Below are 13,737 nucleotides of genomic sequence, written 5' to 3'. Positions count from 1 at the left end.
TTTTAATGGTCTGTTTCACATTAGGGCAGTTTTTGCTTTGGGGTAACACTGAACAACCATAAAAACTTTTCAAGAAAATTTCGAGATTCTTTGATTTCATATCTTTTTTACTGCTAAAATACATTCTTGCTTGAACGACCTCACCCCTCTGGCTCTAATTCTCCACCTAATGGTGGTGTGACAGTGGCAGTGAGGCTGGAGGGGGTGTGAAAGATAACATACCCTGAGTAAGGGAGGCAACGTGAAGCAGGTGCTTGTATGCTTGCATGTATCTGCCTGGGTATGCAGGGATGGAGGCTGCTGCAGTAGCAGCGATAGGGTTGCTTGGTCTGGGCAGTGCCTTTTTCCCTGGGTGACTACAGGAGAAGATGGTAAGTAGCCCCTCTTCTGGAATCTCTGGGACCTCCTGGCTCACAGGTCTGATAGGCCCAGGCTCCACATTTGATGCAGGCCCAGTAAACTCCAGGTGCCCCCTCCACCACCTCGTGTATGAGGTTTGAGCACTGGACTTTTTGGTGCTCTGGCAGGTGGAGGCTCCTGCTGTGCCAGGCACTGCAGGACTCAGACCCCGTGCTATGGTTGGTGCTACCTGCCTTGGGCAGAGAAATACTGACACAGATCGGTCAGATCCTGGCCTTGTGCCAGGCTAGTGGGACTCTAGAAGGCTTTGTCCTTTCACCTTGCAGGGAGGCTGTGCTTTGGGTACCATGTCTGGTGAGGTTGGCCCAAGACTTGTGCAGGTGAAGGCTTGACTTCAGTAAATTGTGACTCGGGATCTGAAGTCTTGGTGATTTCTGTGTAGTCAGAAGTTGCAGTAGCTGTTTTTGTTCTTTAAGACCAGAAAGAGCCGGGCACCAGTGGCTCATGCTTGTAATCCTAGCTACTCAGGAGGTTGAAATCTGAGTCCCAGTTCAAAGCCAATCCGGCACGAAAGTACATGAAACTCTTATCTCCAGTTAAGTGGCTCTGTGACTCAAGTAATAGCCTTGAGCTGAAGAGCTTAGGGACAGTACCCAGAGTTCAAGTCCCACAACCAACTAACAACAAAAAAAAGACCAGAAAGATGGAATGGCTTTTTTTTCCCTCCTCCCTTAACTGGTAGAAGGCCAATTTCAGTCCTGGCAAGTAGTGGTCTGTTACTACATGAGCATTAAAGTGAAATTTAATTCCACTAGCTGTAGTTTTTATTTTTTTAATTCCTTTTTATACCACAATTCTCTGACTTAGAGTTCTGCTTAGTTCTTCAGTTACGTAAATACTCCTGCCCCCAAATCTATATCCTCTAACACCAGTCCTGCCACAAAATCTACCTCTTTCTAACCAGTGTTAATTTTTTTTTTTGCCAGTCCTGGGCTTGAGCTCAGGGCCTGAGCACTGTCCTTGTACTTTCTCAAGGCTAGAGCTCTACCACTTGAGCCTCAGCACCACTTCTGGCTTTTTTCTATGTATGTGGTACCGAGGAATTGAACCCGGGTCTTCATGCATGCTAGGCAAGCACTTTGACCACTAGGCCAAACTCCCGGCCCACCAGTGTTAATTTTATAGGCATAATGGTATGAAAGCTGCCGCTGCCGCTGCCGCTGATGATAATGAAGATGATGATGATGATGATTGGGGCTGGAGCTCAGTGTCCTTGAAAACATGGATAATGGATAAAAGCACTATAAGCTGGGTGGGTCATAGATCAGTATTTTGAAGAAGACTGTCCAGAAGAGTGGGATTTTTGGATTTGAAGTTTTAAATCTTGAAAATGTTTTCTAAACATCTCTTTGGTCTGTAAACTTGATACGTGTGCGAGGCAATGCTAATCAACATCTCTGTCCTCTAAATGTTCATTTGATGTCAACAGATGGTGAGAAAACTATTACATTCTTCTAGCTAAAAAGTAACTGGTTAAAGAGAGCATGATGGTAATTTCTAACTGGCAATGCTCATTTTGTTGACAAATACTTTTCTGTCAAGTTTGAAAACAGTCAATTTGCCAGGACCTAAGGTCCTGTAGTGGCTTCTTATTGGAGACTGCTTTTCCAAGGTTTTATAAGACCTTGTCCTTGACTACTACTCAGACCTGGGTTTTTTATTTTTATTTTATTTTTTGCCAGTCCAGGCTCCTCAGACCTGATTTTTGTACTATTACTCCACCGGTTCCACTCTCAGGGTCCTTTTCATGTCATCCCAAGGTGGTTTGGAGGCCTGTGCATTATTTTGTGTCCTAGTCTTTAGTTAGTTACTTAGATCATGTTTTCTTGTCTTTAGAGTCATTTATCAGAAATTATAACTGTGCATCAGCTTGACCAGCTCTAATAGAAACTGTATGGGGTGAGGATGGAGGTGGAGATGAAGTCTGCAGTGCCTAGTACATAGTAAGGCCAATAAGTGGGAATATGTAGGCAGGATCCATGTGGATATAATCCTAGCTATGCAGGAATCTAAGGCATAGGGACCACTTAAGCCCAGAAGACTGTCCTTGGCAATAGATTTAGAACTTTATTAACAAGGACACAAAAACAGCAATAAATGGAAACCAATCATTGGAGTAATGAGCATGTTTGTATTTTGGAGAGAAAGAGACATAGAAGAAAAAATATGAAGTGAGAGCTCAAGAGAAAATGAGATTAAGATCATTGCAGTTAGGTTAATTTGCAGGGAAGCAGAGGAACACACTGGGATAGGAAAAGCTGGTGTTAGGATGGTGATGGCAGCAGGTGTAACACTCAGCTGGAGAGAAATGATGGGGGAATTCATACCTGAAGGTTTCTAAAGGTTAGGTTTGGGCTGGGAGTTTGCCCTAGTGGTAGAGTGCTTGCTTAGCATGCATGAAGACCCAGGTTTGGTTCTTTGGTACCCACATACTTAGGAAAAGCCAGACGTCGTGTTGTGGCTCAAGTGGTACAGTGCTAGCCTTGAGAAAGCCCAAGGACAGTGCTCAGGCCCTGTTACTTGACTGAATGCTGCATATTCATTGTTTATTCATAATTTATTTAAACCCTAACCCCAATGATGGCAGTATTCACTACTAAAAAGCTTACTAATGTGTTTAGGTATAGTGTCCACATTTGTAATTATCTCAGGTAGAGTTCTAGAGAGGAAAGAGTAAATGGATAGAGTAAAATAATACAGACGTGTTTAAGATGCCTAGTGTGTGTGTGTGTGTGTGTGTGTGTGTGTGTGTGTATGTATATATATATGTTGTAAAATTCTCCTCCAAAACAGCTGTGTTCATGCATTTCTACAAGCAAAAAAATTAAAGTGCCAATGTACTGCATCATTTCCAAGATTAAATACCATCATTTAAAAAAGTTTTATAGATAAAATATGGATATTTTATGTCCTAGATTACATATAGGGAAAGAAATTTTCTCACACGAATATACATAGAAATCCAAATATTTATTTTCATTTATTCTAAAATGCAGAACTTGAATAGAACTAGATACCTTTAGCCAATATTCATTGCTTCCATTTCCCAGAAGCCAGGACATATATACCACATCAGCAATGTAGCTCTCATTGACCTTGAACTTTGATCCTCCTCCCTCAGCCCAATAGATATGATACCACCATACCTGGTATAACACAGTTTGAAGACTGGCTCTTAGGATAGGAGGTATGACTCAAGAGGTAGAGCACTGGGCTGGGAATGTGGCTTAAAGTGCTTGCTTAGCAAGCATGAAGCCTGGGTTTGATTCCTCAGGACCACATAAACAGAAAAAGCCTAAAGTGGTGCTGTAGTTCAAGTGGTAAGCCGCAGGATTGGCAAAGAGCTAGAGTGAGAGCAAGAGGTCGGGGGTAGAGCACCTGTCTAGCAGTATGACCTCCTCAGATCAAACTCCAGACCCCAAAAAAAATAGGTATCAAAATGATTGAAGTACACCATGATGAAAAAAGGTGGCCAACAAACTTCAATAATTCCTTTAACATAATCTTACTTTAAAAAGCGCAACTTTATTAACTTTTCCCTTGCAATGTCACAGATTTTCAAGATTCCCAGAGCAAATGCTTTCATAGCAGGATACTTTAAAAAGTCTGGATTATGGAAATAAAGACATGTAAATACTGTCTGTGCCAAGGAATGGCCTAACAGCATCAAATCTCACTTAGATTACTCTAAAATTAGAAAATATTTTTCTTAACTCTGGAATATCTGATTCTCTACCCCCAACTACAGTGATCTTTCTACAACACAAAGACAAGCATTCAACACTATTCATTGTATGTTAGCCAATAGGTGGAAGCTAGTAATACCAACAATCAATACTAAGTAACTGCTATGGACAATGTATTATGCTAGCAACTTTCGTATTTTTCTCATTTATTTTCCCTAACCCTTTGAGGCAGGTAGTATTTCCCACCTTTGATTTATAAAAGAAGTTACATAATTTATCCAAGTTTATACTGTTAAAAGTTGTGCCCTACAGCCCAAGAAATCAGCAATGAATCAAGCCTGCAGCCCGGGTTCCTGCCAGTCCAGAGGGGCGTCCCCAGGGTCCCCACGCGAGGCTTCCTGGCAAGGAGACCTGAGGTCTCAGCAGCTCCTGGAAAAAAAGGAGGGCCCTATCTACTTGCCGGACAAGCAGCGACACCAAGCACTGCCCACAATATGGAAATAGCCTCACCCAGACACCGCCGTCCCGCCCCTCTCGGCCCGCCCCGCCCCCCCACCACGCGCGTGCGTACAAGCAATACTCGCGACTTGTTCCTCCCTTAGTCTGAATACTTCCTGCTTCTCGGTCAATCCCCCTTCCACGACCTTGCTATCGTTGGGCGGATGGGGGGGAGGGGCGCGTGATTTCTTCTCGCGAGATTCTAGGGAAGCGACACCGGAAGCCACCTTTGTTTCCCACCCTCTACCTCCTTGTAATGGGCGTGTCCAGGAAGGGGCGGATCCCAGGGCCATCAGCTATCCGCCTGGTTCTCGTGTCCGAGAGCCGCGTCCCCCCTCGTTCAGCGGACCCTGGGGACGCCAAGTACTTCTGCGGCTCCCATCTTCCCGCTTCGCTCCACGTAGGACCCGGGTGCTCTGCGGTTCCCACCGAGCGCTGAGGCCCCCGTCAGGCCCGCTACCACAGCGTAACGACCCGGTGCCGAGCGCCGTCCGCCCTCCTTCCCGCACGACCACAGCCGTCGTCCTTGCTACCGCGCCCTTTGGGGCCTGGGCAGGCCCCTTCTGGCCGGAGCGAGGGGACGTGGAGCGGGTCCCCGCCGCCGGTGAGCCCCCGACGCGAGCGGGGTGGGTGAGACTACTAGGGAGCTTTGGGCCTTCCCCCTCTCCCGAGGTTATGTCTGGGGTCCCGGTCCCGGGGAGATTGGTCCAAGTACCTTGACCGGTGTAAGTTGTGGCCCAGGGTGCCGAGCATTGAGAGCACCCTAAATAATGCCTTGGTCGTTTCTGGGTAGTATTGAAAGTTGGGGTCACTGACATTCGGGTTACTTGTGGGGAGGTGGTCGTGGGGCTTGAACACAGGGCTTGGGCACTGACCCTGAACTCTTTTTTTGTTCAAGGCTAGTGCTCTACCACCTTGAGCCACAGCTCCACTTTCGGTTTTCTGCCGGGGCTGGCTTTGAACCTCAATCCCCAGAACTCGTTCTTCTGAGTAGCTTGGATACAGGTGTGAGCCACCAGAGCCTGGCTTAGAAGTCGTTTGTCTTTTTTTTTTTTTTTTTTTTTTGGTGGGTGGCAAACGATTGTTTTTTTCACATAACTATTTGGAAAGCAAACCCGAGTCTTGTCAAACGGTATGTGAGATGCATCAGTGTTAATGAACGTGAAATCTAATTTACTAAGTAGGTATTCTATTTTTCAGTACCGTCCCTTTTCTTACACGAGTTCTGCTTAAAGAGTTGAGTAAAGGTTTTTGTTTTTTTGTAAATACTCCTGCCTTGAAAGCTATATCCTCTCTGACACCATTTTACAGGCATAATGGTTATGAAAGCCTCTGTCGAGGATGATTCAAGTTGGGAGCTCAGTGTCCCTGAAAAAATGGAGAAAGGCAGTACGAACTGGGTGGACATAACTCAAGATTTTGAAGAAGCCTGTCGAGGTGAGTTTGGATTTTCATTTAAAATATTGAAAAGGGAAAGCAAACTTACCTAGATCCTTAAAAACAAAACCAAACAGGTGTAGTTTATTATTGTTAATAAACTCTTAATCTCTTCCCTCTAATTTTAACTTTCAGGTGAAACCAGTTATATTAATTCTTTAAAAGATAATAGGGTAAAGATTACATCATAGTAAATTCTAATAGGCAGTGCACATTACATTGACTAAAAATACGTTTTTTGGGGGAGGGGGAACTGGGACATGGGTCTTCAACTACTGGGCGCAGTCCCTGAGCTCTTCAGCTCAAGGCTACGCCCTACTCCTTTAGCCACAGTTCTACTTCCTGTTTTCTAGGAGGTAATTCCCCTTGTTGAGTGTCCAGGCTGGCTTTGAACCTGGATTCTCAGATCTTAGCCTCCTGAGTAGCTAGGATTACAGGCATGAGCCACCTCACCCAGCTAAAAATACTTTTATGTATTTGAAAGTGCTTTTGAAAATGGTCATCTCCTGGTATTCTCTGCCTAAGGTCCTGCAGAGGTTTCTTCTTGGAGGTAGAATAAATATTCAGAGTTATTTCCTTTAGTTTTATAACACCTTTTGCTTGATTTTTGATTCAGATCTCATTTTTTTTGGGTTCTATTTTGCCAGTCTTGGGGCTTGAACTCAGGGCCTGAGCACTGTCCTTGGACTTTCTCAAGGCTAGAGCTCTACCACTTGAGCCACAGTATCACTTCCAGCTTTTTCTATGTATGTGGTACCAAGGAATCAATCCCAGTACTTCATGCATGCTAGGCAAGCACTCTAACACTAGGTCAAACTCCCACCCCTCAGATCTCATTTTTATACCATTCCACTCGTAGGTCCTACTTACTTCATACCAAGGAGGTTTGTTAAGGCCTTTGCCTGTTTTGCTTTCTTTGTCTTCAGTTGCTTTGTTCTGTGCTTTTATGTGATAATTATTCTCTTGCTTAAATATTACTTCCCCAATAAGACCTTCAAAACAACTACTGCACTCAGATTTTCTCCTCCATTCACCTCTTCAATTACACCCTCAGTTGTATCATCATGTTTTATTGTGTTCAGAATAGTGTGTCAGAAAGTATTTTGTCAATCTTACCCACTCTAATAGGAGTTGTAGGAGAGTAGAGATTATGTCCGTAACCCTAGCACATAGTGTAGTGCCTGGCACATTGTAAGTCCAATCTGTGTTTGAGAATAGGTAGGCAGGGTAACACATGGATATAGTCTTGGTTACTCAGGAATCGAAGGCATGAGTTCCACTTGAGCCCCAGAAGACCATCTTTGGCCATATTAGAACCTTTCTCTATTAACAAACACAAAACAGCAGTAAATGGAAATAAGTGATTGGAGAAATGAGCATGTTTGTAGTTATTTGCTAAAGAGCATTAGGGAGAGATAAAACAGAAAAGAGAAAAGAATAAATTGAGAGCTTGAGCTTCCATGGAAAGATGGAGTCAAGGCCATGGAGAAAAGCATAGGTACACACTGGAGTAGAAAGAACTGGTATTAAGATGATGAAGATAATCAGGTTTAATTCTGCATAGCTGGGGAGGCATGATCAGTGATTACATACCTGATGGCTTCTATTCCCAAGGTTGGAATCTGGGGTAAAAATGTAGTGGCTATGTTTGAATAATGCTGTGAAGGAGAGGAATAAAGATTGGAGCAGCTTAAGGTAGCAGATGGGGAGCCAGCTGAGAATAAGCAAAATGATAAATTTGCCTCCCTTTTCCTGTTTGAAATGCCTGTCTAATTAAAGTATGCCTCAGTAAGAGAGTAGGAACAACATTTTCCTGGAAGTTGCCCACATATGCCTGAAGAAAAGAAAAAGAAATTACAGTCTAGTTTTGTGCTTCCAAGTTGTAAAACAAGTGCTGCAAGCCTCTTTATCTTGCATTGACTTTAAAGTGTTCTCTATTGGAGTACTGTCATTATGAACCTAAGTAGAGGAAAAAAAAATGTGGCTTGAATTGGGCCTTAAAGGGGAGAGACTATGGTTTTTATGAATGAAGATGTAGAGATTATTCTAGATTGAGATAAACTATTTTTACCCAGAGTGAAATGAGTTTTGTTTTAGGGAGCATTTATTGTGCTTGGCAGTAGAACGGTTTTCAGTAGATAGTCTTTAGTAGTATCACTGCCATTTTTGTTTGCTCTGTGCTTAGTTTAAGCTTGTGTGAAGATTGAATTCTTGATTTGTTGGACAATGAGTAGGATTGCATATTTTCGTAGTAATAGTAAATCAACAACAGCAAAAAAACCCTACCTTTTTTTTTTTGCCAGGTAAGGGCAGTCAGATATGCCTCTTGTTAGCTCAGTTAACCTTAGGTTTAGGTAGGTTAATCTGATCTTAGTTTTCTTTTGAAAACTTCTACTTTATAGAAATACCACTAATTTGGGTGTGTAAAGTGTTTGGTTTGAGATAGGCCCTCTTTTTACTTCTAATTTTTTGTTGAAAGTCTAACACATGATATATACTGGTATATTGAGATGGACAGAGAATATAACCTTTGAGAAGCTAGCTGGCTGGCTTTCTCGTTTTCTTCTCCCTCCCTCCCTCCCTCCCTCCCTCTCCCTCCCTCCCTCCCTCCCTCCCTCCCTCCCTCCCTCCCTCCCTCTCTCTCTCTCTCTCTCTCTCTCTCTCTCTCTCTCTCTCTCTCTCTCTCTCTCCCCCTCCCTTCCTTCCTTCCTTCCTTCCTTCCTTCCTTCCTTCCTTCCTTCCTTCCTTCCTTCCTGCCAATCTTGGGGCTTGAACTCAGGACTAGGCTAGCACTCTACCACTTGAACCACAGTTCCACTTCCAGCTTCTTCTGAATGATGTATTGGGGATAAGTGTCATTACTGCTCAGGCTGGCTTTGATAAGTACCTGGAATTACAGGCGAGAGCCACAAGTAGGATATCATGCTTGTATCAGGTGTACAACTTGGGTTCATCATCAGCCTGGGGTGTCTTTTCACTCTTGTGGGTCATTTTTAGTATTTTCTTGTGTATAACCCATGTATAATGCAACTTCCTTGAGGACATTTCTTTATAACCACACTTGATTAATAGTGCCTCTGGTTATCTGAGAATTATAGACAAAATCTGTTCTGTTAGTCAGTTCTTCATAATTTAGTACTTAGTTGCCTTTACCTTCAAAAGCAAGTAGGCAGTTCAGATTTCTTTCAAATGTTTTTTTTACCAGTCTGGCTTTAGGATTTAAGTTTCTTATAATTGGACTTTCTGAGTTTCTCAGTTTTATATTTATTCCTGTTTTTCCTCTTCTTTTGACTTGATGTTCTTTAAAAAGAAAAATCCTTGTTTTAATAAAACTTTGAGAGATTAAAGGTAGTTTCATACATTCAGTTGGGCACTGTTATCTTGGTATAAATGTTAATTTTCCTCTTAAATATAATTTTTGCAGTGACAGTAGATTACAGGTATAATAGATTAGTTAGGATCTTCATAAGGATCCTTGCTGGGAACTTATTCATCACTTGAAATATACATGTTGAAATCTATTCGGTAATTTATTGCACCAGTTTGCAAATAATCTTCCCCTTTATGAGATGGCAAAAACGCATTTTCATTGTTGCCTATTTGCATCTTTTTTTCCTCTATGATTTAATTATATTTCTTTAGGAAAATGATCTGTGCCCTAAGTGATTAGCACTACTACATACCCAAACTCCATCGAAAGTTATAGTTGCGGGGAGTTTGGCCTAGTGATAGAGTGCTTGCCTTGCATGCACAAAGATCCGGATTTGATTCCTTGGTACCACATACATAGAAAAAAGCCGGAAATGGTGCTGAGGTTCAAGTGATAGAGCTCTAGTCTTGACAAAGTCCAAGGACAGTGCTTAGGCCCTGAGCTCAAGCCCAGGACTGGCAAAACCGAAAACAAAAAAAAAAGCTATAGTTCATTATTTTTAAGAAAAAGATATTCTAAGATGCCATGACAGTCTGTAATACCTCTCCTATCCCCCCCCCCCCGTTCTCCCCTTCCCCCTTTTCTCCTCTCCCTTCTTCCCCTCCCTCCTCCCCCTTCCCCCCTTCTCCTCTCCTCCTCTTCTCCCCTCCCTTCTTCCTTTCTCCCCTCCCTTCTCCCCTTCTCCTCCTCCTCCCCTTCTCCCCCTTTTCCCCCTGGTACAGGGTGACAAAACAGGATCCAACTTTAGTTTTCTGCAGGTGCTTAACCAGTTCTGCCAGCACCACGTGTTGAGGAGGCTGTCTTTCTTCCATTCTATCTTTTTGGCTCCCTTATCAAAGATTAAGGGCCATAGGTCTGTGGGTTAATATCTGGGTCCTCAGTTCTATTCCATTGGTCCTCAGGCCTGCTCTTATGCCCGTACCAAGCTGTTTTGGTTACTATAGCTCTGTAATAGAGTCTAAAGTTTGGTATTGAAATTCCTCCTGCGCTGTTTTCTGCTAAGAATTGTTTTTGCTATACGGGGGTCTTTTGTTATTCTACATGAAATTTGGGATTGCCTCTATTTTTTTTAAAGAATGACATTGGGATATTGATGGGTATTGCATTGAATTTGTAGATAGCCCTTGGCAAGATTGCCATTTTCACAATGTTGATTTTTCCAATCCAGGAGCTAGGGAGGTTTATCCATTTCCTTAGTTCTGCTTTAATTTCCTTTTTTAGGGTTTTAAAGTTTTCATCAAAAAGGTCCTTTACATTCTTTTTTTTTCTTTTTTTAAAGAATTTATTAACGTTGATTTTTACTTCATATTTTATTTTTTTATTACCATTTTTTTATTGTAATTAGTAAAAGGGTTACATGATATTTGCCAGATAGAAGATGCATTAATTCACATACATTGATACCCTTTCACATGTCTTGGTACCCGTTTCCCTCCCCCCCCACCCCCCACCCGTCTTGGTTTTCCCCCCTTCCCTATCAAATTTCAAATCTCCAAATACAAATAAATTCAATATATCAGATAACAAAGTGAGATACTATACCAATATGAGATAACCAAGGGACAGCAAAGGAGATGAGAGACAACATAGTACATTAAGGAAAACAATCATTCATTATATGGCTTTTGTTTCACTATCCTGGAGGTCCTTTCAATTAGCTTCACATTATATGTCCTTATGTATCAAGATTTTGCTCTATTGCAAATCTCTGCTAGTAGAGCCCAAGGTTTCTACTGATTATGACGAATGAGGGAAACCATTGAGCCTGGCTTACTTCACTTAATATGATTTTTTCTAAGTCTTTCCATTTCCTAGCAAATGGGGTGATGTCATTCTTTCTAACAGCAGCATAGAATTCCATTGTGTACAAATACCACAACTTGTTGATCCACTCATCAACTGAGGGACATCTAGGTTGGTTCCATATCTTTGCTATGGTGAATAGTGCTGCAATGAACACTGTTGTGCTAGTGGGTTTAGTATGTCCTTGTTTCTGGGTGGTTGGGTAAATGCCGAGTAGTGGAATTGCTGGGTCATAGGGGAGTTCTGTGTTTAGCCTTTTGAGGCACTGCCACACTGCTTTCCATAGTGGTTGAACGAGTTTGCACTCCCCCCAACAGTGTAGTAGTGATCCCTCCTGGCCACATCCCCTCCAGCATCTGTTGTCATTCGTTTTCCTGATCCTGGCCATTCTAGCTGGAGTGAGGTGGAATCTTAGAGTTGTTTTGATTTGCATTTCTTTTATGACCAGAGATGTTGAGCATTTCTTCATGTGTCTACAGGCCATTTTTGTTTCTTCTTCAGAGAAGACTCTCTTTAAGTCTTTGGCCCATTTTTTAATGGGATGGTTGTTACTTTGGAGGTTAGTTTTGGAGTGATTCAATCCTTTACATTCTTAGTTAAGATAATTCCTAGGTACTTTATTTTCTTTGAGGCTATTGAAAAAGGAGTTGCTTTCCTGATTGCTGAGGGTTAATTTTACACCCTGCTACCTTGCCAAAGTTTTGAATCAGCTCAAGCAGCTTGGGAGTGGAGTCTATAGGGTTCTTTAAATACAGGATCATGTCATCTGCAAAGAGGGGAAGTTTTATTTCCTCTTTCCCTATTTGGATCCCCTTTATACTTGCTTCTTGCCTTATTGCCATGGCTAGGAATTCTAATACTATGTTAAAGAGGAGTGGAGAGAGATCCTTTTCTCGTTCCTGATTTTAGAGGGAATGGCTTTAGCTTTTCGCCATTAAGTATAATGCTAGCTGTGGGTTTGTCATACACAGCCTTTAAGGAATGTTCCATGGATTCCTAGTTTGTCCAGAGCTTTTAGCATAAAGGGGTGTTGGATCTTGTCAAATGCCTTTTCTGCATCTATTGAGACAATCATGTAATTCTTGTCCTTGCTCCTGTTGATGTGTTGAATTATATTAATTGACTTGAGTATGTTGAACCAACTTTGCCTCCCTGTGATGAATCTCGTTTGATCATAGTGTATATTTTTTTGATGAGCTGTTGAAGACGGTTGGCTAGTATTTTGTTGAGAAGTTTTACATCAATATTCATCAAAGAAATGGGTCCATAGCTATCTTTCTTTGATGAATTTGTCTGGTTTTGGGATGAGGGTTATAGTGGCTTCATAGAATGAGTTTGGTAAAGAACCTTCATTTTCAATTTCGTTGAAGAGCTTGAGGAGTATTGGTGTGAGCTCTGCTTTGAAGACCTTATAGAATTCAGCTATGAATCCTTCTGGCCCTGGGCTTTTTTTGGATGGGAGGTCTCTTATTGCCATTTCTATTTCAGTGCTTAAAATAGGTCTTTTTAGCTGGAGTAGGTCTCTTGGTTCAGTGTGGGTATGTTAATATTGGCTAGAAATTCATCCCAGTATACTCTTTAAAATTAAGGTATTGTGTGTGTATTAGAATTTAAACAGAAAATTTAAATGTATTAATATATTTACTTGTACCAACACACAAAGAAAATGTATACCCAACTGTGTGTCCTTCCGTGTTCTTTGAATGTTTCAGGAACTAACAAGGGAATAAAAGTTGTTAACACAAGCCGGGCATGGTGGCTCACACATGTAATCCTAGCTACTCAGGAGGCTGAGATCTAAGGATTGACTTTCACAGCCAGCCTGGGTAGTAAAGACCCCTAAAGACCAAGAGACTCTTATCTCCAATTAATCACTAGAAAAGGGGAAGTGGGGCTGTGGTTGAATGGGGTAAGGTTGTAGCCTTAAACTGAAGAGCTCAGGGATCGTGCCCAGGCCCAGAGTTCAACCTCCATGACCCACCAAAAAAAAGTGTTAAGAGAGATTTGACTTTTGTGCAGATTTTATAATAAACGTGGAATTGCATCTTCCATTCAAAAATTGAACTGGATGTAGTATGTCATTATAATGCATGAACCACACAGTGGGGGGGAGACTTTAGGGGAGTAGTGGAGAAATCAATGCTTTCCATGTTCTTGGCTGATTAAAAGTCATTGAACATTTGTTCTGTTCACTACTTTTCTTCTATGCGAATCACTTCTCTGATAAACACTGAGATGTGCCTTCCAGATGAAAGATTTTCCACGATTCGATTCTTATAATAATGAGATTTCTCTCTCCTGTGTGTTTTATAAGTACAGAGGCATGAATTCTTAGTAAAGGTCATTCCACAGTTGTTCCATTTATACAGTTTCTCTTCCTGTGCGTTTTCTGCAAACTGAGGTATGACTTCTTGAAATAACTTGATGGGTGCTGGTGGCTCACGCCTGTAATCCTAGCCAGTC

General features: G+C 42.0%; 1 protein-coding gene across 4 annotated transcripts in view; it reads left to right on the top strand.

Annotated features, from left to right (window-relative positions):
- The first annotated feature begins 4,830 nt into the window (after positions 1 to 4,830).
- Positions 4,831 to 13,737, top strand: part of Naa35 (N-alpha-acetyltransferase 35, NatC auxiliary subunit) — a 74,669-nt gene continuing 65,762 nt past the window's right edge. For 2 of the 4 annotated variants that reach the window (XM_090329431.1, XM_090329430.1), the window contains exons 1-2: positions 4,831 to 5,208; positions 5,916 to 6,041. In XM_090329431.1, the coding sequence (XP_090185557.1) occupies positions 5,921 to 6,041 (121 nt within the window). In that variant the 5' untranslated portion in view covers positions 4,831 to 5,208; positions 5,916 to 5,920. Of the gene's footprint in view, positions 5,231 to 5,915; positions 6,042 to 13,737 lie in introns of those variants that run through there. The other 2 variants (XM_090329432.1, XM_090329433.1) reach the window with 2 other exon arrangements.

Source organism: Megascapheus bottae, chromosome 3 (genome assembly GCF_031878675.1).
Source record: "Megascapheus bottae isolate mThoBot1 chromosome 3, mThoBot2.hap1, whole genome shotgun sequence".
NCBI classification, from domain to species: Eukaryota; Metazoa; Chordata; class Mammalia; order Rodentia; family Geomyidae; genus Megascapheus; species Megascapheus bottae.
Note: the sequence above shows the minus strand (reverse complement) of the source record. Positions and strands in the feature narration are given on the sequence as shown.